Genomic DNA, 27,614 nt, shown 5'->3' on the forward strand with positions numbered 1-27,614 from the left:
GAGAGGCCAATATGGGTGAGATATGCTCTCTCCTTCTAGTCCCCGTCAGTACTCTAGCTGCAGCATTTTGAATTAACTGAAGGCTTTTAGGGAACTTTTAGGACAACCTGATAATAATGAATTACAATAGTCCAGCCTAGAGGAAATAAATGCATGAATTAGTTTTTCAGCATCACTCTGAGACAAGACCTTTCTGATTTTAGAGATATTGCGTAAATGCAAAAAAGCAGTCCTACATATTTGTTTAATATGCACTTTGAATGACATATCCTGATCAAAAATGACTCCAAGATTTCTCACAGTATTACCAGAGGTCAGGGTAATGCCATCCACAGTAAGGATCTGGTTAGACACCATGTTTCTAAGATTTGTGGGGCCAAGTACAATAACTTCAGTTTTATCTGAGTTTAAAAGCAGGAAATTAGAGGTCATCCATGTCTTTATGTCTGTAAGACAATCCTGCAGTTTAGCTAATTGGTGTGTGTCCTCTGGCTTCATGGATAGATAAAGCTGGGTATCATCTGCGTAACAATGAAAATTTAAGCAATACCGTCTAATAATACTGCCTAAGGGAAGCATGTATAAAGTGAATAAAATTGGTCCTAGCACAGAACCTTGTGGAACTCCATAATTAACTTTAGTCTGTGAAGAAGATTCCCCATTTACATGAACAAATTGTAATCTATTAGACAAATATGATTCAAACCACCGCAGCGCAGTGCCTTTAATACCTATGGCATGCTCTAATCTCTGTAATAAAATTTTATGGTCAACAGTATCAAAAGCAGCACTGAGGTCTAACAGAACAAGCACAGAGATGAGTCCACTGTCCAAGGCCATAAGAAGATCATTTGTAACCTTCACTAATGCTGTTTCTGTACTATGATGAATTCTAAAACCTGACTGAACTCTTCAAATAGACCATTCCTCTGCAGATGATCAGTTAGCTGTTTTACAACTACCCTTTCAAGAATTTTTGAGAGAAAAGGAAGGTTGGAGATTGGCCTATAATTAGCTAAGATAGCTGGGTCAAGTGATGGCTTTTTAAGTAATGGTTTAATTACTGCCACCTTAAAAGCCTGTGGTACATAGCCAACTAACAAAGATAGATTGATCATATTTAAGATCGAAGCATTAAATAATGGTAGGGCTTCCTTGAGCAGCCTGGTAGGAATGGGGTCTAATAAACATGTTGATGGTTTGGATTAAGTAACTAATGAAAATAACTCAGACAGAACAATCAGAGAGAAAGAGTCTAACCAAATACCGGCATCACTGAAAGCAGCCAAAGATAACGATACGTCTTTGGAATGGTTATGAGTAATTTTTTCTCTAATAGTTAAAATTTTGTTAGCAAAGAAAGTCATGAAGTCATTACTAGTTAAAGTTAATGGAATACTCAGCTCAATAGAGCTCTGACTCTGTCAGCCTGGCTACAGTGCTGAAAAGAAACCTGGGGTTGTTCTTATTTCTTCAATTAGTGATGAGTAGAAAGATGTCCTAGCTTTACGGAGGGCTTTTTTATAGAGCAACAGACTCTTTTTCCAGGCTAAGTGAAGATCTTCTAAGTTAGTGAGACGCCATTTCCTCTCCAACTTACGGGTTATACTGCTTTAAGCTACGAGTTTGTGAGTTATACCACGGAGTCAGGCACTTCTGATTTAAAGCTCTCTTTTTTAGAGGAGCTACAGCATCCAAAGTTGTCTTCAATGAGGATGTAAAACTATTGACGAGATACTCTATCTCACTTACAGAGTTTAGGTAGCTACTCTGCACTGTGTTGGTATATGGCATTAGAGAACATAAAGAAGGAATCATATCCTTAAACCTAGTTACAGCGCTTTCTGAAAGACTTCTAGTGTAATGAAACTTATTCCCCACTGCTGGGTAGTCCATCAGAGTAAATGTAAATGTTATTAAGAAATGATCAGACAGAAGGGAGTTTTCAGGGAATACTGTTAAGTCTTCTATTTCCATACCATAAGTCAGAACAAGATCTAAGATATGATTAAAGTGGTGGGTGACTCATTTACTTTTTGAGCAAAGCCAACAGAGTCTAATAATAGATTAAATGCAGTGTTGAGGCTGTCATTCTCAGCATCTGTGTGGATGTTAAAATCGCCCACTATAATTATCTTATCTGAGCTAAGCACTAAGTCAGACAAAAGGTCTGAAAATTCACAGAGAAACTCACAGTAACGACCAGGTGGACGATAGATAATAAATAAAACTGGTTTTTGGGACTTCCAATTTGGATGGACAAGACTAAGAGTCAAGCTTTCAAATGAATTAAAGCTCTGTCTGGGTTTTTGATTAATTAATAAGCTGGAATGGAAGATTGCTGCTAATCCTCCGCCCCGGCCTGTGCTACGAGCATTCTGACAGTTAGTGTGACTCGGGGGTGTTGACTCATTTAAACTAACATATTCATCCTGCTGTAACCAGGTTTCTGTAAGGCAGAATAAATCAATATGTTGATCAATTATTATATCATTTACCAACAGGGACTTAGAAGAGAGAGACCTAATGTTTAATAGACCACATTTAACTTTTTTAGTCTGTGGTGCAGTGGAAGCAGCTATATTATTTTTTCTTTTTGAATTTTTATGCTTAAATAGATTTTTGCTGGTTATTGGTGGTCTGGGAGCAGGCACCGTCTCTATGGGGATGGGGTAATGAGGGGATGGCAGGGGGAGAGAAGCTGCAGAGAGGTGTGTAAGACTACAACTCTGCTTCCTGGTCCCAACCCTGGATAGTCACGGTTTGGAGGATTTAAGAAAATTGGCCAGATTTCTAGAAATGAGAGCTGCTCAATCCAAAGTGGGATGGATGCCGTCTCTCCTAACAAGACCAGGTTTTCCCCAGAAGCTTTGCCAATTATCTATGAAGCCCACCTCATTTTTTGGACACCACTCAGACAGCCAGCAATTCAAGGAGAACATGCGGCTAAACATGTCACTCCCGGTGTGATTGGGGAGGGGCCCAGAGAAAACTACAGAGTCCGACATTGTTTTTGCAAAGTTACACACCGATTTAATGTTAATTTTAGTGACCTCCGATTGGCGTAACCGGGTGTCATTACTGCCGACGTGAATACAATCTTACCAAATTTACGCTTAGCCTTAGCCAGCAGTTTCAAATTTCCTTCAATGTCGCCTGCTCTGGCCCCCGGAAGACAATTGACTATGGTTGCTGGTGTCGCTAACTTCACATTTCGCAAAACAGAGTCGCCATTAACCAGAGTTTGATCCTCGGCGGGTGTGTCGTCGAGTGGGGAAAAACGGTTAGAGATGTGAACGGGTTGGCGGTGTACACAGGGCTTCTGTTTAGAACTACGCTTCCTCCTCACAGTCACCCAGTCAGCCTGCTTTCCCGGCTGCTCGGGATCTGCCAGGGGGTAACTAACGGCGGCTAAGCTACCTTGGTCCGCACCGACTACAGGGGCCTGGCTAGCTGTAGAATTTTCCACGGTGCGGAGCCGAGTCTCCAATTCGCCCAGCCTGGCCTCCAAAGCTACGAATAAGCTACACTTATTACAAGTACCGTTACTGCTAAAGGAGGCCGAGGAATAACTAAACATTTCACACCCAGAGCAGAAAAGTGCGGGAGAGACAGGAGAAGCCGCCATGCTAAATCGGCTAAGAGGTAGTAGCTACGCTAAGCTAGCGGATTCCTAAAAACACGCAAAGTGAATAATGTGTAATAATTTAGAGGTGATTCAGCAGAAGGAGTGCTTTAGTTAAGGCACGTAAAGATTACACTGGGAAACAAATCGTAATCTAGATAACTAGATCAATCTAACTGCGCAGATTAAACAGCTAACAGATACAGCAAAACACCGCTGTGCTCCAGAACAGGAAGTGATACAATACCACAGTGAGAGCCAACCACCAGTAGAGGCAAGCAATATCAGGCAGCGTCTCAGCTGTGTCACTGCTCAATCTTTTCTTTTTGATAATAGCTCTCGCCCACAGACTGACTGCTTTTTGGAAAGATTTTGCAGGGTGCAATCCACCCCCCCCCCTTTTTAAAAAACAGTGCAAACAGCTGAACTTACCGGTGGTCATTTGACAGCACCGACTGTGTTGAACGCCTTCTAACATAAAATTTTAAACTAAATATAAAAATACATAAATGCATATGGTATATAGACTCACCATCTGAACCAACATCTTTTCCTTTTTAAGAATACCTTTAAATCCTATGGATCATAGTGCTCTTTGTGAGTTTAGCTGAAGACCATTCAGAAAAGCAAAGAGCAGAAAAGTAATTTCTTGTAACTGGATATCAGTCATGTGACTCTACGCCCGCCACAATGAAAATCAACAAGCCGCCACGTACACATGTAACACATCTGGTGTATTTCAGGCCTTAGAAATAACTTATTTACGTATATAATACATACAGTACATAGTTTAACCACTCAACTCAAATACCTTAACCTCAGTGACAGCCTTCATTTTTGGTGGCTCCATAGCTTCTATGGTCACCTCCAGCTTCCTTTCCTCCTGCATGCTGGTCCTGATGGGAGTGGAGGTCTGGGGCTGTTCAAAAGGAGCCATAGGGATGCCTGCTTCTGCCAGTGCAGCCTGGGAGAAGACCGGAGCGCTGACAGGACGCGTGCCTCTCTGTGTGACCATCACTGGGACAAAGTACAGAAAAAAAAAAACAAACAACAAAATAATGAATGAATGCAAACATGTTTTCGTTTCACATTTATGTACAATCTTATTCATAAAATGCCATAAACATAGACAAAGCACATACAACCACGTCATACTTACAGCCAATCTTAAGCTGTGATGCGATCGCTGAAGCGTGTAAGTGTTTAAGTGTTTAGTCTCTTCTGAAAGGAGAAGCACACAGCAGAAACTGAGGTGGACCAGAAGCAATGATCCACAAAGTGGAACAAGAGCGCTCAAGCAAAATGATTTAGTTTTCATTAAGTTCCGATGCCATATGTAAACACTGACGGTGTTAAGCTGCAAAGAGCTAAAAAGCTCAGCATGGCTGAAGTGCAAACGCAGAGATTAGAAATGTTATTTGTGCAAAAACAGCACAATCCACAAACAAACATGAACTGCCATCTACACACATTCTTTCGTGGAGTCACAGACTGAATCTGATGTTAATAAGCATTCGATGGAGCGAAGACAGCATGAGTGTTTCGGAGAAGTGCTACAACAGATCAACTACCTGGCTCCTTCAGGTCAACATCAAGCAGAACAAACCAGTCATCACTCTCACATCTATGAGTGACTCTTTCCTCCAGGATCCTTTTTTCAAACTGTGGTCTTTTCTCTGGAATTCCAATCTCAGCTTTGGTCTCAGCAATGTGAACTGTGACCTCAGACCTTACTTCTGCAGGATACCGGAGGAGCTCAGAGACAGCAACTATTTCAAATACATGACAACTTTCAGCAATGCTGTGCAAGTAAAACTACAAAACCTTTAGAGAGACAGACTGATCATTTAACTCTGAATAAAGGACTACTGAGTGCTGAGACAGTTTGTGCAAATCAAACACTACAGAAGCATTACAGGCTGTAAAACTAAAACAGAAGGGTTACAGGAAAACTTCCCCCTTTTTACAACCTTATTCATATCAAACCACTGTTAGTAAACAAACCTCTGAGTGAACTACTGTAACCATGTTTGATAATTGTGATGTATAAGCAAAATCCTATTTTAAAAAATGCTATAAAACAAATATATTGACTGCGAGAATGTTTGATTAAAAAAGTAGATTGTTAGGTCTATTTCATTACTATTTTGAGTGTAGAGTGGATTGTTAAATTCCTGGATGCCTGTCTGTGGAGTCTCATGGACAAACTTCCAAAGTAATGAAAAAACTGCTATCTTTGATTGCTAATGATGTTTTAATATGACTACATTTGTAAAAAGGTGAATTTATACTTTAACATTCCCTGTCTATTCATTTTGGTGCTCACAAATAATAACAATAAAATAAATTTCTAATGTTGGTGGCTGAATTCTTTTGCTTATACCTGATTTTTTAAGGACCACATCCAACAGGATAAACCAATCATCGTCCACATTTCTGAAAGGTTGGCTTGGCCTCCGCTGTTGTATCATTTCTTGCTTCCATATCTCCTCCGTAACAGAACGTTTCTGCTCTACAAGTGCAAATTCTTTAGATGGTCTTACTTCAGCATATGTACGGATATGTTCAGCTGCTGATATAGAATACACACAGAAAAACTCAAACTTCACCTGTAAGTATAAAAATGGGAAGACTGTGCTAACATTAAGAAATTGCAAGCAGCTCATGTTGCAGGCATCTTTATGCTCTGTATTCCTGCGTAATGAGCTCTTGTCTACAGAGGATTTGCACTGGTGTCATACAGGTGCAGGGAAGAAGTGCCAACATAGTGGTGATTAAGCATTCCGTAAGCAGGCATTTCCAGAGTGTTCAAATCGTGTTCAAATAGAAAGGATGTTTCCTTCATCACTTTATATTACGATACATGATATAAGTAGATCATAGCCATTAAGAATGGCAATGACCACATCTAATCTCTGCAGAATCTGCTCAGATGTTTGCTCCAAGCATGGCTGTGGAATTAAAGTGATGACTGTCTTGTTGACATGTTCATTTTCACCTAGTTCACCCCAGTGGCTGAAGCGGATCAAAGTGACGCCCATGCTTCCCCTGGCTGTAGCACACAGACGATTAATTTTAGAGAGGGGGGGATGGACTGTTTGTCTGCCTGAGTGGTTGCCATCCAACCCCAAGATGGTCACAAGTGTGGTATCAATGCATGCTCCAGGATGGGAAAACTGCCCCACTTTCCCTCCCATAAAACTTAGTATATTCACATTAAGTGAATATACTTTGGTGGTTTAATTCTAATTTTACTTGAAAGTAAGGCACTCCCCTCCAACCCAACTTTTTCTTTTTTATGTAAATTGACCATATTACAATTTATAATGTTGGATAAGCTCACAGTGTAGTCTCACAACAACCTTGCTATCACAGCAAGCCCATCACTTATCTAAAGCCGCTCACACCTGGCTGTATGCTTTTCTGGCACCACAACGGGCCGGGCAACAACTTTGTGTACCTCAGTCAATTTCCCCAAGCAGCTCTCAATTGGCTGCATTTGGTGTTGAGTACTCCTGAGCAGGCACACCACTTGGCAAAGTTGGGAAAAGTCTTTTTGTCTTGAGTCCAGTTGGCTGCCTCAAGCTAAGAGTGAGGTGGATGAGAGCCCGGCCAGGCTTCAGAAAACTTTGTTCAAAACTGGCACGTTTAACCAGTACTTCCTGGGTTGAACACACACACACACGTTCAGAAAGACTCAGTGGAAAACTCCTCCAGGTATAAGACCTGTTTTGCTTCAACAATGGTGCTGGCATTGATTTTTTTTTTTTTTCCATTCTTTCAAAATTAACTCATACAACTGAAATCTCGGTACTGCAGAAGTTGTGAAACACTTGTTGCATTGAAAAAGCTTCAAGAAAAGCTGAAGGCTATTTGATTTCCATTTAAACTTAAGTTGTTTGGTACTTGGTGATGAAGTCTTGCTTTATCGATGGCCAAAATAATTTTTTTCCTTCGACATTGCTCTGCTTGTGAAACGACTATGTTGCAATGATGATGCAGGATCTCCCAGCCAACCAGTGCCCATCAGTCACAGTTATCCCAAAACTGCGCCCTCACCACTTCAAATTTGACAAGCTGGACAATGAAGGCTACATTGTGAAGAAGAATGGTCACCAAAATGGTGCCTAATCAAGAGTCCAGGGAGTGATGATATCACATGCAAATCCTCTATATTTGTAAACAAGCTGAACTAAATGAAGTTCTTTATATGAAAGCCATCTACAAGCACGATTTTTTTATATCTTCCATTCAACGTACGAAACAGGTATTACACCAACACACCAAAAACAGCAGAATACCTCGGTCTTTAGCTGCAACATCGACGAGAACAAACCAGTCATCACCCAGTTTTCTTTGTTGCAAAGAAGTAACATCCACTTCCATCGGAGTGGGACTCGCATCTTCCATGAAGAGTTTTTGTTCTGGCACAATGGCTGCCATCTCATCCTCAATATGATCAACCACAGCAGCTGACAGAAAATCAGTGGCAATTAATCCTCCATGTAAATTCAACTGCAATGCCAACTGACATATGATATGATTATTTGTTGCACAGCCATTTCAAACACAAAGCAAAAACACAAACAAAAAGCATCGGCTGCATGTGCGGCCCAGTTTATCAGCAACCACTTCAAATGAGGCTTTTAGCAAAGCATATAAGGACAGCTGTTGCTAACAAGAAATACCTGGTGGTATGGAAACAGGCTTTTCGTGGATGCTGTCAAACAGGACAAGCCAATCATCTCGCCGTTCTCTTTCTGACGCTGGTGTCATTTGGTTCAGTCTAATTTCAGACACACGTGTCTCATCTCGTCTGTTGTCCACACCAATTACACCTCTGTCCATCGCCTCAATATCAAAGGTCTTCCTCACATCCAGAATAACCTCAGCCAGAGAAACTGGCACAGACAGACAGAGTCAAATAACGAAGGGGCGGCAGAATATTTGTCACACGAAGCACATTATAGCCCAACACCGTGAAATGACGGGCTTAAATAAATGATGCGTCAATGTGAATTTCAGGCACGAGGGTGGAAATGTGAATGTGTACCTGATGGCAAGACCTCAAACCAGTCATCCTGTCTCCCTGGTGGAGGCTGAGATGGCTGCTGCCTCCTCTGCTCAACAACAACCTGTGGTAATGTCTGAACATCACGTTTTACTTCAACTACCTGTTGTATAGCTGGATAAATCCGGCTCGGCACCTCCGCAGAAACTGGAAATGAACAAATTTTACACTTCACCTTCAGTTCAGAGGGACAAATCACACAAACTATACATGTTTTGTGATTGGTGTGCAAACGTGTGAGAAGAAAATAAAATTTATAGGTTGTGGGTACCTGGAGGGACATAGTAAGTTTCTCTGAGAACAGAATCCAGCAGCACAAACCAGTCATCATCTCTTTCTCTCATTAGCTGCTCTGGAATCATTTGTTTTGGAATCATCTCATCCTCTTTCTCCATAATGAGCTCATCTACAGAAACCTGCTCTCTGGACTCTGGTGTAATTGCTTCGACCACAGTAGAAATTCTTTCTTCAAGATAACCGTGAACATGTTCTTGAAAGATAACTTAAAACAAAAAAAAAAAGCCATTTTCATTAGAACCTGCAGCCAAAATGGGAAACACAAATTTTTGTGGTAGAATTGTGAGGTGATGAGAGGAATTTGGCAATACCTGGAGGTACAAATGATGGTTTTTGAGAGGGAACATCAAGCAGCACAAACCAGTCATCATCTCTTTCTCTCATTAGCTGCCATGTTTGCTGCTCTGGAATCATTTGTTTTGGAATCATCTCATCCTCTTTCTCCATAATGAGCTCATCTACAGAAACCTGCTCTCTGGACTCTGGTGTAAATGCTTCAACCACAGCAGAAATTTTTTCTTCTGCATAAACCTGAACATGTTCTTGAATGATAACTTTTAAAAAAGAGGGAAAAAGGGCATTTTCATCAGACACTACAGCTGAATTGAGAACATAAAACTTTATGGAAGAATTGTGAGATGATGGGAAGAATTTGGCAATACCTGGAGGTACAAATGATGGTTTTTGAGAGGGAACATCCAGCAGCACAAACCGGTCATCATTTCTTTCTCTCATTAGCTGCCATGTTTGCTGCTCTGGAATCATTTGTTTTGGAATCATCTCATCCTCCTCCTGAATAATGAGCTCATCTACAGAAACCTGCTCTCTGGACTCTGGTGTAATTGCTTCAACTACAGTAGAAATTCTTTCTTCTGTATAAACCTGAACATGTTCTTGAATGATAACTTTAAAAAAAAGAGGGGGAAAAGAGCATCTTCAGACACTAACTACAGCCAAATTGGGAAGACAAAACTTTATGGTAGAACTGTGAGGTGACGGGAAGAATTTGGCAATACCTGGTTGTACAAATGATGGTTTTCGAGAGGGAACATCCAGCAGCACAAACCAGTCATCATCTCTCCCTGTCACAGGCTGTGGCTGAAACATCACTTTCTTTTGACTCGGCTCTAGTTCTATCTTTACAACTTCCATTCTGTTTTCCCTCTCTTCAACTTCAATCAGGGATTCATGTTCTTCTTTTGACACTGGAGCATGCTCCACAACAGCAACTAAGACAAAAAAGACAAAACTCCTCAGACTGTGCAGGGACATTATGATGATCGGAAAAGTTGTTCGTTTTGACAGAGCTGTGACGCAGTGCACAGAAATTCTGAAGTACCTGTTAGTACATATGAAGTTTCACTGGGAACCACATCCTGCGACACAAACCAGCCATCATCTTGATCACTCAAAGGCTGCTGTGTGATTTGTTGTCGATGATTTGGTACATCTCCTTCTGTGCTCATCTCATCTTTTCCTCTAATCTTCTCATCCTCCACAATCTCAACTATAGAAGCAAAACTTTCCATCTCCATCGGGCTAATTCCCTTCAAGGCAACTGATAAAAGCCAGGAAACAAAGATTTAACTGCAGCGGGAACACTGACATAGTTATGGATAATCAACTCTGGGGATTTCAGCAGTACCTGGTGCTACGTAAGATGTTTTTCTGGGAATAACATCCAGGAACACAAACCAATCATCTGCTTTTTCTGTGAGTTTTTGTGGTGACAGGATCTTTGGTATATGTCTTTTTTCTTCTTCAATGATCTCCACTTTGTCTTCAACTGTTATTTCAGGGATTGAGCCAAAATACTCTCCATCCACCTGAACCTGTTCCACTAACGCAACTAAATGACAGAAGAAACAGAATGCTGAAAAGTACTAAACTGCAGTAAAAGTTCAAAGAAACCATGCGTTCTGTTAAACTGATTTTATACACAGAACTGAAAACAGACTCTTCAATTTCCCACATTCTATCCAACTCAGAATTTTATAATCTCACCATCATGATTTCTATGCCGGAATTAATTTCTCATCATCTCATAGACCAGCATATACTCCAACACTACACCTTTCACAAATAAATCTTCAATAAAGCAACAAAAGAAAGGTTCAAACTAGCCTATGAACATCTTCCAGTGAAAATTAAACTGTAGCAGGATGGGTGCTAGATCCTCAAAAGTATTATGAAAAAGAGAAAACTGCACACAAAAAAGTTCCAATGCACTGCGCTGTTTTTTGTGTATGTGTGTGATGTTTCGAGCCACACGCCCTTCCTCAGTCTGCCGCCAATTACAACCAGTCAACAACTTAAACACCTGCAACACATCATAAATTAAATTCTATAACAAGAAAAAAGTAAATTAACAGACCAATAACGTACTACACAGCGAATCACAAAATACAATTTACCACACCTATTTATACCACATCCTTTTTCCCCAAACTACAACTCTGAATGAAAAATACTGCAAACAATGAAAAATATGTTTCATGAAATAACATTAAAAATATTGGTAAAACCAAACTTACAGTTATCCATCAAATAGATGAACATTCCATGAAGCATTACATTTTTTTTCGTCATTGTAACTAAGTAATTTTAGGGGGAGCCGGTGGGACTCCTATAGTTTCAGATAAGGCATTCTGTAGTTATTGTATGGAAATGAAAATTAAGATGGCACATGTGGTGGCCATATCGGATGACTGACGGCCCCCATTTTGAAAAAGGAACCTTCCTGCAGCCTCCTCCAATTCACCATCAATATTCATTAGTTAGTTGTGTGTTGTCTGAGGGGATCCACGGGCTCTAGATTGACCCAAAACACATAAGCATATCAAACAGCAAATGTCAGCTCTCCTGATTTTCTCCGTGATCAAAGTTACACAAACGCACAGACGTACAGAGAGGCCACTTTGCTTTTAATACATAGATGATTTACTGTCCCCTGCTGGAATGGCATGTGAGTCCAGAATTAAATTAACATCCATTGTTCACTGTTGTTACCTAATATCCCTAATTTCTACAAAAATATTAGTCCTTTTAATTTTCCATTTTCGCAGCGTTCATCCTTGACTCAAAAGACATAAGCATAACAAATGGCAAATGTCAGCTCTCCCCAGTTTCTCCATGATCAAAGCCATACACACGCACACACCTACACAGAGGCCACTTGGCTTTTAATATATAGATTAGCCAGAAACAAAATATGGTGTCAGTTGCAGCCATATCAGATAAAGAGCCATTTCCTCTAGCGCCCCCAATTCACCACCAAAAGGTTGTTTTACTCAAACAAAGCCTTTTTATTTATCACACAGAAACAAAACGTTGACAGACAGACGTCTGGACATACACAGGGGGCAAAACATAAATGCCCCCTACTTCAACGAACAAGGGGATAAGTAGGAATTGAATTTATGATGCCCTGGAGGTATTTAAATTGGCAACTCCGTATGCAACGTGTCAGTAGTCTGAGGAATAGCATATGGCTGGAAACATGATGGAAATAAATGCTGTGCATGGGAACTTCTTCATTCCTTAACTGGATTTTATGTGTGTATGAGAGAATAACACTTGTAGTTTGAATTGTTAATGTCAACAACACACCAGCAGTCTAAAGCTGCTGGCACAATGAGATACTGTACCTGGTTGTTTGAAAACAGCCATGCGTGGAAAGCGATCAAAAAGGATGGGCCAGACATCCTTATTGTCCACCTCTGATTGACGCTGATGCCACTCTGTAACTTCTTCCTCAGTTTTGCCTGCCAGTAACTCTGCATTCGGCCATATTTCATTTTCTAAACTTCCTCCTGTTAACACAACAGACTCTACCTGCTCTTCTGTTATAGGCTTCAGTTGCTGCCCTCTCTCATCCATTATCATCACTTTCTTCTTAGCCCTTTTCTCCACCTTGGTGTACCCTGCTGCAAAAGCAGCAACATCTGAAGAGCCAGGCATGAAATCCTGCTCCACCTTTCCAGCTCCCTGCCATTCCCTTTCAATCAGATGGAGCATTTCGCTCAATTCATCATTAACTGAACTCTCATCTGTCACCTCCTTTTCCCTCTCCTCCTTCAGCGATCTCTCTTCCTCGTCAGACAAGTCTTTTAAGAACACCTCCTTTATTTGCTCTTCAAGTTCATCCACTTCCTCCTCTTTAGTCTGCATCATCTGCACAGTGTTTTCCACCACCATTCTTGATACCGCTTCACCTTCTTTTGTCTGTTTGTGCAATAAGTCTTCCTCTTGCTTTCTTAAATCTGCCACTTCTTCCTCCCCCAATTCTTGCTCTATTACTTCTTGCAGTCTCTCTGCTAGTTCATCCACCTCTTGGAGTCTTTCCTCTAAATCTCTCACTTCCATCAGCCTTCTTTCCAAAACCTCCCCCTCTCTCCACTTATCAACAAAGGTCACAGTTTCTTGCAGTCTCTCAATGACCTCAGTGGTCAGGTCTTGCTCTGTCAAATATACGGTTTGCTCATCTTTCTCACAGACCTGGAGCTCAGATGGGGCCGAGACTGTGAGGAGATGAAAGTAAATCAAATTCAATATATGCGAAGAAGAAAAATATTTTGCAGTGCAAGCAGTTTGTTTTTGTATGGGATGCGTTCTTTGTAAAGTTATTTCAATGCAGGGGGGGGGGGGGGGGTTGTGGGTCATTTTTCTACTAAGTAATATAAAACAAACAAAAAACTCACATGGCAAACTGTCAACATGTTCAGGCAAAGATAAGGTGACAGTGCGGTCAAAGTTTGCGACCCAGTCATCTCGCAGTTTCCGCGACGGCTGCAACAACCTGTCTGCAGAGCTCATTTCTCCATAGCTAAGCTCAGCTGTGAGAAACAATATGCAGCATTTTCACTCCAGATGTGCAAACTCACACAAAACACACAGCCTCATTTGAGAATTCTGCTCCATCCAAACAGCTGATGAAGCAAAAGACATGTGCTGGCCAAAATATGAATTCATTTTTATCCTCGACATTAATCGATCAATCAATTTTTTTATATAGCGCCAAATCACAACAAACAGTTGCCCCAAGGCGCTTTATATTGTAAGGCAAGGCCATACAATAATTATGTAAAACCCCAACGGTCAAAACAACCCCCTGTGAGCAAGCACTTGGCTACAGTGGGAAGGAAAAACTCCCTTTTAACAGGAAGAAACCTCCAGCAGAACCAGGCTCAGGGAGGGGCAGACATTACATCTCAAAGTGTAGTAGCGTTATAGATTCCAGATTCACGAATGCTTATGACAAGCTGCTAAATTAGCAAAACCTGAATACAAGTTGGCGAGTAATACAGGAGGTGATACCTGGTTGTTGGACCAAATCAAAATGTGGCACAGAAAAAGGAGGATCACGAAGGAACAGGGGAAACCAGTTGTCGTCTTTTGTCCTCTGCAGCCCATCAGACATCAGTCGCTGCCACGGCTGGCTAACTGACTGACTGACGCTTTGAGAGAAGGTCTGACTGGTGTCATCGTCCTGCCAGATTTCTGTGACCGGCTCAACAGACTGCGCCTCCTCTCGAAACTGAAAGAATGTCGGCACAGACTCCTCTATCTCTGAAAAGACATGGGGAAGTGATGTTTCTGCAGGACAGATGATGAACACTGCGGGCGCTTCAAGCTAGATGCTAAGCAATTTCACCAAACTACTGTGAGGCCAGAATGCTGAGGTTAGTGCAGAGCAGAATGCAAACCGCAGCAAGATGCCTCTGTGTGTCGACTACATAACATTTAATAGCACAAGAGTTAAGAAGGATAAAAAAAATGTCCATGAAATGTTCACAGCTGTGTTCAAGAGAACTGGTAGCCAAGAGAATAGTGAAGACTGAGCATGTTAGATATATTTTGAGGAAGGAGGGTTGGGGAAAAAACAAATACACAAACAGACACATAATTCACTGTGTGACAACCAGCAGCAACTTCTAACAATGCCAAGAAAAAGGGAACAGCCATCTCAACACTGGAAATGCTGACGCATATTAGAGCAAGTCAGGAAAGTCCTCATTTTTTCTGATGGATGACCTCCAAAGGTGACCAAAGCTATTCTGGGCTCATGCCAGGTGATGTACAAGGTGGTCATGTTCAAAAAGATCACAATCCTGACAAACTGAGCATCTATGCTGCAGCTGAAAGCAAATGTGAGAGGTTTTGGTATGTTAACTCAAGCAAAAAGCCTTTAGCAAGGCAGGAAGCATGATATGTTGTAAGAATGTCAGGAAGCGCTGTTGCAGCTCCACACAGTTCCTGGTATCTGGGAGGTCAATACCAGGGTTGGGTTTATCAGACTTCAGAATGAGGGCCCGACCTTCAACATCACACCTTTCTTTGTGAAGCTGAGAATTGGTGCCTGAACTGGAGAGTTTCTTCTCCAGCTGTAACTCACAGCAGGTTATGTTGGAGCACATGCATTAATATAACAGACGTGACACAGTGATATCAACACACATTCTCACACTGGTACACACTGTACCTCCATCTAGGTTACGGGACAGCCTTTTGCTTGCAGAGCGTGTGAAGCGTGGAGCTGGACGGTCAATCATGGAGCTGGCCTGGCGGGTCTGGGCCTGTGTACGCCCGCTATAACGGAATTTAGAACCCAGGACGAGGAAACGGCGTGATGAGGGAGGCTCTACTGTTGAAACCCTGTGGGGAGAAGAAGAAAAAAAACCTTATTCCAATTCTTGTTAATCCGCCACCTCCGCTCTGCCATACTAGATGCTTGCGTGTGTTCTACATCAGTGGTTGTAAATCTGTTGTGATGAAATACAAGACGAAGTGGTTACCCCTAAATATACAAAAATCCAGTTATCTTGATTTGAAGATGTTGGACCAGAATGAATTTCCTTCATGCACATCTTCACATGGTGTGCTAGTACTGCGTGACACTTCATTGAACTCCATGAAGCAGTATAAGAGGAGTTGCACTTAAAATGTCACTATGATATAAAAGTCAATCCCAAACTTAAGAATGAACTCACTGCAATCTGAAATTTTTCTGAGAACCACCCAAACCTTTAGTCACAATTTTGATTGACACATAAGACTATTTCCATAAATACAAGGTGTATTAGATAAGAAACCGACACTTTTATTTATTTATTTTTTAACTATATGGATTTGAATGACGTGCGATTACACCAATCATGCTTGAACCCTCGTGCGCATGCGTGAGTTTTTTCATGCGTGTCGATGACGTCATTTCCCTGTGTGCAGGCCTTGAGCGAGATGTGGTCCAGCCCTCTTGGCTGAATTCCTTTGTTTCACACGCTGCTCGAGACGGCGCGCGTTGCTTTATCAAAATTTTTTCTGGACCTGTGAGGAATATCCGAGTGGACACTATTCGAGAAATTAAGCTGGTTTTCGGTGAAAAGTTTAACGGCTGATGAGAGATTATGGGGTATTTCTGTCACTGTAAGGACTTCCCACGAAGCGGGACGAGGCGCAGCGCTTCCAGGCGCCGTCGTCGGCCTGTTTCGAGCTGAAAACATCCTAATTTAAGGCTTAACCCAGGACGCCGTGAGAGAACAGAGAAGATTCAGAAGAGGCCGGCATGAGGACTTTATGCGGACATTCCACTGTTTAAGGACATTTTGTAATGAAAGACGTGAGCGCAAATTCGCCGAGTCATTTCTGTGACGACTCGGCGAATCCGTCTGTGCCGCGAAAGGAAAAACACCTCCGTGTTGAAAACCATTTGTAAAATTCAGGTGGTTTTTGATGGCTTTCAACGAGTAACTGAGAAATTGTTTAACAGCTTGGGCATGTTCCAACTTGTCCGTTAAGGTTTCCAACGGAGGTGTTTTTCCTGTCGCGACGCCCCGCGGTCGGGTCCAGCCCGACATGCGACTCTGCCCGCATGTTCTTTCATTACAAAATGTCCGTTAACAATGGAATGTCCGAATAAACTCCTCATGCCGACTTCTTCTGAAAGTTCTCTGTTCTCTGACGACTTCCTGGGTCAACAGAGCCTGAAATGTGGAAGTTTTCAACTTGAAACGGCGAGACGCTGCCGCCTCGAAGCGCAGATTGCCGTCAGGCGCCGTGGGCCGTCCTTAAAGTGACACTACCAGACCAAAATCTCTCATCAGCCATTAAAATTTTTACCGAAAACCAGCTGAATTTATCGAATGGTGTCCACTCAGTTGTGCCTTACAGTTTTTGAAAAAATTTTTATCAAACAAAGCAGCAGTCTCTGAGCCATTCCTAAACAATGAAAAATCGACGAGAGGGTGGGCGACTCCTCACTCAAAGACTGCCCACAGGCGAATGACGTAACCAACAGGTGTGAAAAAACTCTCGCATGCCCACGAGGGTTCAAGCATGTCTGATGTAATCACACGTGATTCAAATCCATATGGTTTTTGAAAAAATAAGGTTGGATACTTTTCTAACAGACCTCAAATATATATATATTTTTTCCCCTCAACTTCAAATGCGCTTAGGTTACTTTACCCATTGTTGGATATGCTGCGTTACTACTCCTGTTCCTCCAACTCAGCTGAATTATCCAAGTTCTCCTCAGTCAGGGTGTCTGGGTTTCCCTCAATCTTTTGAGAGTAGAATGTCTCAGCATCCGCGGGTGTCTCGAACAGTAGTGTTTCCTTGCCATAGTTAACGCGGAGACGGGCAGGGTAGAGTAGGTTGAACTGAATTCCTTTCTTGTAAAGGGCCGCTCTGACATTCTTGAAAGCTGCGCGCTTCCTTGAGAGATGAACGCTGAGGTCGGGGTAAAATCTCAGGGTGTGTTCCTCATGTATCATTTTGTTCTGCCTTGCCCAGTTCAGAGCTCGCGCGCGGTCTTGAAAGCTGTGGAAAGCGACGATTATGGGTCTCGGCCTCGGCTTGCCTGTTTTAGGTCTCTGTAACGAAACCCGGTGGGCTCGTTCCAGTTTGGGTGGTGAAGGGAAAGTGTCTCCCATGTAATCCTTCAAGAGAGTTGAGACGAACGTGACCATGTTGTCTGCTTTCTTTTCGCTACCTTCAGGCACGTTAATGATGCGAAGATTCACCCTCCTAGACCGGTTCTCCAGGTCATCAATGCGATCCATCAAAGTAGCGTTTAGCTTTTTCAATTCAGTGATATCTTGCTCAGCCTTGAACAGTGCATCAAAGTTGTCACCTGCTGTGGACTCCACCGCTGCGACCCTCTTTTCCAGTTTATCCACCGTCTCTTGAAAATTCGCTATGGATGCCTGGATAGGCGCCAGCGATATATTAATTAGAGACGTCATGTCCATTTTCAAATGTCTGCATTGTTTTTCCATTTCTGCAGCCAATATCATACCGAAGTCTTCGGCGTTAGCAGCTGCCGCCATGTTAGCCACTTTGCTACTCAGCGTTCGGCTGGACTTCTTCTCGGACTCTTTCTTAGACATGTTTAGTAACCTAAAACTAGCCGTTTGAATGAGTAATAGCCTTATGATGCTATTACTTCGGTGTAAAGTCCGTATATAGGTGTTTTCAGGTGGTTACAGTCAAAATCTCAGGAGACCCTCGTTCTCACATCTTGCTCCTACATGTCCCAAACCGGAAGTATGATCCATTAATTTAACACAAACTTCCAACTATTCCTCCATGAAGACACTGGACCGGAATGATTCTCCTTCATGCACTCCTTCATTTGATGGGCTATGGCTAGATGGACTGGATGGCGTTTCATTGAAAATCAACCACACAATTTTGGAGGAGTTGCACAGAAGGATAGACAGAATGATTCCTTTACCCCCCCCCCCCCCCCCAAAAAAAAACCCACACACAGTTTGATTACACGGGTATAATAAATTCTGCTTTGTCAACAAAAGAGAAGAAAAATGATAGCTTCAAATATAGAAGCACAAAACCACAATTTCTTTTTTTGTTTTTTTTTTAAATCAAATAAGGCCTTTCACCTTTCGTTCTAAGGTCAGACCCTTTAGTATATAGTGTCACCTATTTCTATCAAGTGCAAGACAACTATATCAATTATCCTAAGAGGTTAAGTGTCAAGAGACCAGAAAGCCAATTAGAGGGACAGGGAGCACCTGATGACTGCTGTTGTCAGTCAGTGAAATGTTCATCCTTAAAAGTAGACTGAGGGTGAGCTGTCCTTACCTGAAGAAAGTATGATGTTCGACACAGACTTTCCACAGCTTCTTAGAGGCCTTGTAGTTCGGCAACTTGAAGCCAATTGTGCTTTCATACTGCTCTTGCTGTAGACGAAGAAAAAAAATTTAATGGAAATTGCACGTAATGACCTGCTGATGGAATAATTCAGTTACATAACACAAGAAGTAGAAGCAGGTCCTATACAGGCCCTGGGGTCTATTGGTGCCCGTGCTCATCTCTGGGTACTGTAGCGTGGAGAGTCTATGACTCCCACTAGACGGGACTCACATCCAACATGAGTTACTTCCCCAGCTGAGGCCAGTACCCATTTACAGCTGGGTGGACTTCAAACTGGGTGTCTAATACAAGGATACAGACGGGTAATGCGACCAGGAATCAATCCCTGGTCTACATATTGGTAACCAAACTCCTTATCCAACTGATCTACTTGCTCTACATAACAGGAAATGTGACATATACTCCATATCTGTTATGAATAAACATATTATTAACAACAATTTGCTTAATCAATCAATCAATCAATTTTATTTATATAGCGCCAAATTACAACAAACAGTTGCCCCAAGGCGCTTTATATTGTAAGGCAAGGCCATACAATAATTACGTAAAAACCCCAACGGTCAAAACGACCCCCTGTGAGCAAGCACTTAGCGACAGTGGGAAGGAAAAACTCCCTTTTAACAGGAAGAAACCTCCAGCAGAACCAGGCTCAGGGAGGGGCAGTCTTCTGCTGGGACTGGTTGGGGCTGAGGGAGAGAACCAGGAAAAAGACATGCTGTGGAGGGGAGCAGAGATCAATCACTAATGATTAAATGCAGAGTGGTGCATACAGAGCAAAAAGAGAAAGAAACACTCAGTGCATCATGGGAACCCCCCAGCAGTCTACGTCTATAGCAGCATAACTAAGGGATGGTTCAGGGTCACCTGATCCAGCCCTAACTATAAGCTTTAGCAAAAAGGAAAGTTTTAAGCCTAATCTTAAAAGTAGAGAGGGTGTCTGTCTCCCTGATCCGAATTGGGAGCTGGTTCCACAGGAGAGGAGCCTGAAAGCTGAAGGCTCTGCCTCCCATTCTACTCTTACAAACCCTAGGAACTACAAGTAAGCCTGCAGTCTGAGAGCGAAGCGCTCTATTGGGGTGATATGGTACTATGAGGTCCCTAAGATAAGATGGGACCTGATTATTCAAAACCTTATAAGTAAGAAGAATAATTTTAAATTCTATTCTAGAATTAACAGGAAGCCAATGAAGAGAGGCCAATATGGGTGAGATATGCTCTCTCCTTCTGAGAGAAAGAGTCTAACCAAATACCGGCATCAATGAAAGCAGCCAAAGATAACAATACGTCTTTGGGATGGTTATGAGTAATTTTTTCTCTAATAGTTAAAATTTTATTAGCAAAGAAAGTCATGAAGTCATTACTAGTTAAAGTTAAAGGAATACTCGGCTCAATAGAGCTCTGACTCTTTGTCAGCCTGGCTACAGTGCTGAAAAGAAACCTGGGGTTGTTCTTATTTTCTTCAATTAGTGATGAGTAGTAAGATGTCCTAGCTTTACGGAGGGCTTTTTTATAGAGCAACAGACTCTTTTTCCAGGCTAAGTGAAGATCTTCTAAATTAGTGAGACGCTATTTCCTCTCCAACTTACGGGTTATCTGCTTTAAGCTGCGATTTTGTGAGTTATACCACGGAGTCAGGCACTTCTGATTTAAAGCTCTCTTTGTCAGAGGAGCTACAGCATCCAAAGTTGTCTTCAATGAGGATGTAAAACTATTGACGAGATACTCTATCTCACTTACAGAGTTTAGGTAGCTACTCTGCACTGTGTTGGTATATGGCATTAGAGAACATAAAGAAGGAATCATATCCTTAAACCTAGTTACAGCGCTTTCTGAAAGACTTCTAGTGTAATGAAACTTATTCCCCACTGCTGGGTAGTCCATCAGAGTAAATGTAAATGTTATTAAGAAATGATCAGACAGAAGGGAGTTTTCAGGGAATACTGTTAAGTCTTCAATTTCCATACCATAAGTCAGAACAAGATCTAAGATATGATTCAAGTGGTGGGTGGACTCATTTACATTTTGAGCAAAGCCAATTGAGTCTAATAATAGATTAAATGCAGTGTTGAGGCTGTCATTCTCAGCATCTGTGTGGATGTTAAAATCGCCCACTATAATTATCTTATCTGAGCTAAGCACTAAGTCAGACAAAAGGTCTGAAAATTCACAGAGAAACTCACAGTAACGACCAGGAGGATGATAGATAACAACAAATAAAACTGGTTTTTGGGACTTCCAATTTGGATGGACAAGACTAAGAGTCAAGCTTTCAAATGAATTAAAGCTCTGTCTGGGTTTTTGATTAATTAATAAGCTGGAATGGAAGATTGCTGCTAATCCTCCGCCTCGGCCCATGCTACGAGCATTCTGGCAGTTAGTGTGACTCGGGGGTGTTGACTCATTTAAACTAACATATTCATCCTGCTGTAACCAGGTTTCTGTAAGGCAGAATAAATCAATATGTTGATCAATTATTATATCATTTACTAACAGGGACTTAGAAGAGAGAGACCTAATGTTTAATAGACCACATTTAACTGTTTTAGTCTGTGGTGCAGTTGAAGGTGCTATATTATTTTTTCTTTTTGAATTTTTATGCTTAAATAGATTTTTGCTGGTTATTGGTGGTCTGGGAGCAGGCACCATCTCTACGGGGATGGGGTAATGAGGGGATGGCAGGGGGAGAGAAGCTGCAGAGAGGTGTGTAAGACTACAACTCTGCTTCCTGGTCCCAAGCCTGGATAGTCACGGTTTGGAGGATTTAAGAAAATTGGCCAGATTTCTAGAAATGAGAGCTGCTCCATCCAAAGTGGGATGGATGCCGTCTCTCCTAACAAGACCAGGTTTTCCCCAGAAGCTTTGCCAATTATCTATGAAGCCCACCTCATTTTTTGGACACCACTCAGACAGTCAGCAATTCAAGGAGAACATGCGGCTAAACATGTCACTCCCGGTCCGATTGGGGAGGGGCCCAGAGAAAACTACAGAGTTCGACATTGTTTTTGCAAAGTTACACACCGATTCAATGTTAATTTTAGTGACCTCCGATTGGCGTAACCGAGTGTCATTACTGCCGACATGAATTACAATCTTACCAAATTTACGCTTAGCCTTAGCCAGCAGTTTCAAATTTCCTTCAATGTCGCCTGCTCTGGCCCCCGGAAGACAATTGACTATGGTTGCTGGTGTTGCTAACTTCACATTTCTCAAAACAGAGTCGCCAATAACCAGAGTTTGATCCTCGGCGGGTGTGTCACCGAGTGGGGAAAAACGGTTAGGAATGTGAACGGGTTGGCGGTGTACACGGGGCTTCTGTTTAGGGCTACGCTTCCTCCTCACAGTCACCCAGTCGGCCTGCTTTCCCGGCTGCTCAGGATCTGCCAGAGGGAAACTAACGGCGGCTAAGCTACCTTGGTCCGCACCGACTACAGGGGCCTGGCTAGCTGTAGAATTTTCCACGGTGCGGAGCCGAGTCTCCAATTCGCCCAGCCTGGCCTCCAAAGCTACGAATAAGCTACACTTACTACAAGTACCATTACTGCTAAAGGAGGCCGAGGAATAACTAAACATTTCACACCCAGAGCAGAAAAGTGCGGGAGAGACAGGAGAAGCCGCCATGCTAAACCGGCTAAGAGCTAGTAGCTGCGCTAAGCTAGCGAATTCCTAAAAACACACAAAGTGAATAATGTGTAAATAATTTAGAGGTGATTCAGCAGAGGGAGTGCTTTAGTTAAGGCACGTGAAGATTACACTGTGAAGCAAATCGTTATCTAGGTAACTAGATCAATCTAACTGCGCAGATTAAACAGCTAACAGATACAGCAAAACACCGCTGTGCTCCGGAACAGGAAGTGATACAATACCGCAGTGAGAGCCAACCACCAGTAGAGGCCTTAAGACAGAAAAAACTAACAGATAAAACCTATGGGAAAGAAACTTAAGATAAACAGGTACAACAGATCCATGGATGAGGAAAGTCAACTATGAAATCTATAATGAAAGTTTAAAAGCTCAAAGAAACATACAAACTACAAGAAAAGTATTTTAAATGTCCTATAAAAATATCAACATAAAATTAAATCTGAGGCCTCGACCAATCAAATCAACACAAAGTTAAATTTCATTTCTTCATGTATTTCAAACTATAAGGTGTCAGTGGTTGGATGAAACAAGAGCACCAGTAAGAAGCATGATCTAATTCAATGACAGCAAAGACAGAAAGGAAAACATAATTCTAAAAATTACCTCTGATGGTCTTATTTTGATAAAGAAGCTGCTGCGCTTGTAAGAGATCTTAAGCACTTTGGGCCAAGGGAAACGGTTGATCCTCAGCTTGTCTTTATAAACCATCAGACCACTGGAGCAAACCCCTAGCGTGATGTCAACACCATCAAGATCCTGTGGACAAGGAAAACAAGAGGAAAATATTAACAATGGACTACACCAGAAAACATACAGTTACAAAAGTCCATCACTGGGTGGCAGACTTGCTTTGAGGTGACGGATTTGGAAACTTTATTAATCTCTCCTCTTAAGTGCACAGGGGCTGAAATCAATTTTATGATTAAAAAAATAACACTGATGTTATACAGTTTTTCTGTGCCAAAATAAAGAAATGCAATTTAAAAATCAAAGAAAACCAAATACAGGAGGTACTCTGCATTACCTTTTCTAAAAGCATTCTAGAATTTACATCTATATAACCATTTGAAACCTGTTCCTATGACCATGTTTTTCTGAACAGTTTTACACATCACACCAAAACCTATATACGAGTAAAAACCACGACTGCAACAAATTATTAATCAATTATTTTCTCAATTCATCAATTTGTCATTAGGTCCATAAAATGTTAGAAAATTGTGAAAAATATTGATCAATGTTCATGAGAACCCAAGATGATTCCTTTAAATGTCTTGTTTTGTCCACTGCCCAAAAACGTTCAATTTATTGCCAGATAGGAATAAAGAAATTAGTAAAATAAACCAAAAGTATTCACACTTAAGAAGCCAAAATCCCAAAATTAGGACTTTTTTTTGAATGATTCAAAATGATTGACTGATTATCCAAATAGTCAACTAATTTAATCCTTGATTAATAATCTTTGAAGCTCTAATAATGACAAGTGACTGACTGAAGGGGAAAGCAGCTGGATGACCACAGATTTTTCCATCTGTGGTCATCCAGAATTTCTTTAACTTCATATTTCTTTACTTCAAATAAAGTGCTAAATCTCAACCTAAATCATACATACACACCCCAATGCAACCAAAAGTACTAAGAGACTAGATATCTGACAGGTCCAGCAGCATGAGAAAAAAAATAGCAATTTCAATTGCAAAATGGAGAGAGGAGATGTGGAACAAGACTCATTGCCATTTATATATACACGCACTGTACCAAAAAATGGACACACCTTCCACGCAAGATTCATCACCACGAGTTGTCATATTTGTTATTGAGGTTTCCCCATGACATCACTGGGGTGTGCCCTAATGATTCATTACACCATACTCAAGGAACTATTGGGGCTACATTTGAATACAGTATCATCTACAAAACCAGGTATATACTCAATACCAATACTGTTTTGTTTTTCTTTGATTATAACTTATCGTAGCAATTTAGCCAAGGCGCAACTCTGTCACACAGTAACCGGTGTCAATTCACTAGCACAAAAAAAAAAAAAAACCCTGCACAATCCATAAAGTCAAACAGCACTGACCAAAGGGTTAACAGGACTCACCCTACCTTGGCTTGATGTAAGTCCACTCCATACATGGCGAGCTTCTTGGCATTCTCCAGAAACAATATATCTGCTTGGGCTGGAGACATTGATCTGAACACACACAGAAGTGGATTTAACAGTGTTAGCAAATCGGTTTTACTGTCACAATCCATTGAAGGATTCTCTATCAAACATATTTGGTTTTGTGAAAACACAGGACAATTACAGAATTAATTCAATTAATTTATGGTAGAATAGATGGGCTTAAGATGGGCTTAATCAAATATAACAAACAAAGTTATACAGTTTGATTTTAATTGCACAACAAATGTCAAAAAACACCCGTTGGAACAAGCCAGAACTTTCTCAATACAAAATGATCAAAAAGAATCAAGACTAAGGAAATACTACATCCAGATTAATAGTAATACTCTCGATTGCCATCACTCAGTGTGTTTTTTACCTGTAGGTGCGATGCAACTCCATCACCTTTTCTTCCAGCTCTTTGTTCTGTCCAGGGGCCAGACTCAGGTCTTTAACATAGTCTGATCCATGGACCTCAACATCATACTCTCCAAGTTCTGATTGGACTGTGTAAGAACCCAACAGGGACAGTGTGACAAATGAACATGGAAGAACCCCACTCATGATGTCCTTCCGCAGCTGGAGACATAGAAAGTACCTGTAAAAGAAAGGAAGCTGAAAAATTAAACTAAAGTAACTGTATTCTATTATTCATGGCAATTATGAAAAATCTGACTCTATTGACCACAGTAATGTTCACTATAACATTGGAGGCATTCACCGAGTGAGGTCTTCAGTCAGCTGAGCTGGATCAGGAGGGTAGAACTTCACATTAAAAGTAAACTCATAGACAGCACCGGGAACCTGCTTCCGGATTTCTTTTGCTGGGTCCAACCATGTCTGAAGGGGAGAGAAAATCAAATTCTTGTCAGATACATACAGTGTAAAATATCTAGTTAGTAACTAAAACTGCTAAGGAAACAATGAACTAGCCTACCTTGCTGGTTGTCGTCTCCCAGTGAGCCAGGCCAAAGTAGTCTTTCTCCAGGAGATTGAGGTGGTCACACACTTTTGCAAAGAGCTCATGGCCTTTAGCATGTTTCTACAAACAAACAAAGGAACAAAAGAGACAAAAAAGAAAGTTCATCAAGTCTTCAGTTGGTGTAGTGCCATCACAACAAAAAAGAAGACTGTGTGGATTTTCTTACATCAAGCTCCCACTCAAACTGAGTGTCGTCCAGCAGGGTTACTTTGCACTGCATCGTTCTCTGACGTCTGGAGGCTTTGGCTTCGTCAGTCTTCTTTTCGCTCTTCTTTTCTTTCATTACCTTTTCCTTCGTGGCCTCCTCCGTTGTAATCTCTTTCTCTTGTTCTGCTGGTTTTTCTTTTTTCTCTGTGTCTTCCTCCTGCACTTGTTCCACTTCAGGCTCCTCCGTTATTTCAACTTCTTCCTTGTGTTCTTCTTGAAGTGTCTAAGAGAAAATCACGTGTTAATTTTGCAAACCCATCACAGCAAATTTTGCAAAACACTTGGCATCGTACCTGATTCTCTGCACTGCTGACTGAGTGCTGATCAGGAGCCGGTTCTGTATCCAACTCGGTTTTAAGCTCAGGTTCTGGATCAGCAATGGGAGCCTTCACCTGTTCCTCACTCTGCTCATTCACCTCCTGCTCCTCCTTTTTGCTTCTGTTTTTCACCTTCTCTTTTTTCTTACCCCTATCCTCTTCCTTCTGGTGCGCTTCTACGCTTTCGCTTTTTGTTTTGTCATCTTTCTGCAGTGGCTCTCCTTTCACATCTTTCCTTTTTGCTTTCTCCTCTTCTCTCTTTTTGGCCTTTTCCTCTTCTTCTTTCTTCACTTTTTCAGCTTCTCTTGCCTTTTCCTCTTCCCTTTTCTTTGCTTTTTCTTCTTGTCTCTTCTTTATTCTTGCCTCTTCCTCTGCTTTCCGCTTTGCTTTTTCCTCCTCTTTCTTCTTCTCCTTGTTGTCCTTTGCTTTTTTCTTTGTCAACTTCTTGTCAGCCTTTTCTTCTTTATTCTCTTCCTTTTCTTTAATTCCAGTCCTCTCGTTCAGATTCAGTTCTACCTTTTCTACAGGCTGCTTTGCCACCACTTGCTTTTCCTCCTCTTCTCCTTTTTCCTGTTCTTTCTTTTTCACTTTTTCCTCATTCTTGACCTCTCCTTTCCTCTTGACTTGTTTCTTTTTACTGCCTTTTTTCTGAACTTTTTCTCCGTCTTTCTTTTCCTGCTCTTTGTGCTCTACTTTCTCTTCTCTCTTTTTCAGTTCTTTTGACTCAATCTGTTCTTCCTCTGCCTTGGGCGCCTCACTTTTCGCTTCTTTCTTCTCCGCTTCTTCTACTTCTTCCTTCTCTTCACTGGCTTTCTCTCCCTCGAACCCCTCTCCATCCGAGCATTGTGAGCGGCGCTTGAGGAAAGACGAGAAGAGGCGTGACAGGCCTTTGCCAGCAGAAGTGCGGGTACGAGGCTTCAGCTGCTCCTCCTCAGAGGAGGTTGTTCCGTCAGCAGGCCCGGGCTCACAGGCCTGCTCCTGAGCCTTCTTGCTCAACTGATCCCCCTCTGGTTCAGATGCCACTGGCTCGGGCTCAGCCTCTGCACTTCCGGCCTTCTGCTTGCCCTCGGTGTCCGCGTCACTCACCGCAATTGCCTCTGTTGTCATGGTAGCCACTGGGAAGGAAA

At 41.7% G+C, this 27,614-nt stretch overlaps 1 protein-coding gene across 1 annotated transcript in view; it reads right to left on the reverse strand.

Moving 5' to 3' along the window:
• Window positions 1-27,614, reverse strand: part of LOC117514535 — an 83,522-nt gene that overhangs the window by 29,901 nt on the left and 26,007 nt on the right. The window contains exons 2-25 of the mRNA XM_034175045.1: window positions 26,464-27,602; window positions 26,130-26,393; window positions 25,919-26,023; window positions 25,703-25,821; window positions 25,361-25,579; window positions 24,921-25,008; window positions 23,415-23,567; window positions 19,095-19,192; window positions 15,475-15,647; window positions 14,310-14,561; window positions 13,694-13,828; window positions 12,641-13,513; window positions 10,639-10,842; window positions 10,333-10,551; window positions 10,010-10,222; window positions 9,656-9,898; window positions 9,365-9,547; window positions 8,968-9,027; window positions 8,679-8,843; window positions 8,314-8,526; window positions 7,927-8,097; window positions 6,009-6,197; window positions 5,197-5,394; window positions 4,437-4,642 (exon numbers count right to left, since the gene is read on the reverse strand). Of these exons, the coding sequence (XP_034030936.1) occupies window positions 4,437-4,642; window positions 5,197-5,394; window positions 6,009-6,197; window positions 7,927-8,097; window positions 8,314-8,526; window positions 8,679-8,843; window positions 8,968-9,027; window positions 9,365-9,547; window positions 9,656-9,898; window positions 10,010-10,222; window positions 10,333-10,551; window positions 10,639-10,842; window positions 12,641-13,513; window positions 13,694-13,828; window positions 14,310-14,561; window positions 15,475-15,647; window positions 19,095-19,192; window positions 23,415-23,567; window positions 24,921-25,008; window positions 25,361-25,579; window positions 25,703-25,821; window positions 25,919-26,023; window positions 26,130-26,393; window positions 26,464-27,594 (5,874 nt within the window). The 5' untranslated portion in view covers window positions 27,595-27,602. The remainder of the gene's footprint in view (window positions 1-4,436; window positions 4,643-5,196; window positions 5,395-6,008; window positions 6,198-7,926; window positions 8,098-8,313; window positions 8,527-8,678; window positions 8,844-8,967; window positions 9,028-9,364; window positions 9,548-9,655; window positions 9,899-10,009; window positions 10,223-10,332; window positions 10,552-10,638; window positions 10,843-12,640; window positions 13,514-13,693; window positions 13,829-14,309; window positions 14,562-15,474; window positions 15,648-19,094; window positions 19,193-23,414; window positions 23,568-24,920; window positions 25,009-25,360; window positions 25,580-25,702; window positions 25,822-25,918; window positions 26,024-26,129; window positions 26,394-26,463; window positions 27,603-27,614) is intronic.

Source organism: Thalassophryne amazonica, chromosome 7 (genome assembly GCF_902500255.1).
Source record: "Thalassophryne amazonica chromosome 7, fThaAma1.1, whole genome shotgun sequence".
NCBI lineage: Eukaryota > Metazoa > Chordata > Actinopteri > Batrachoidiformes > Batrachoididae > Thalassophryne > Thalassophryne amazonica.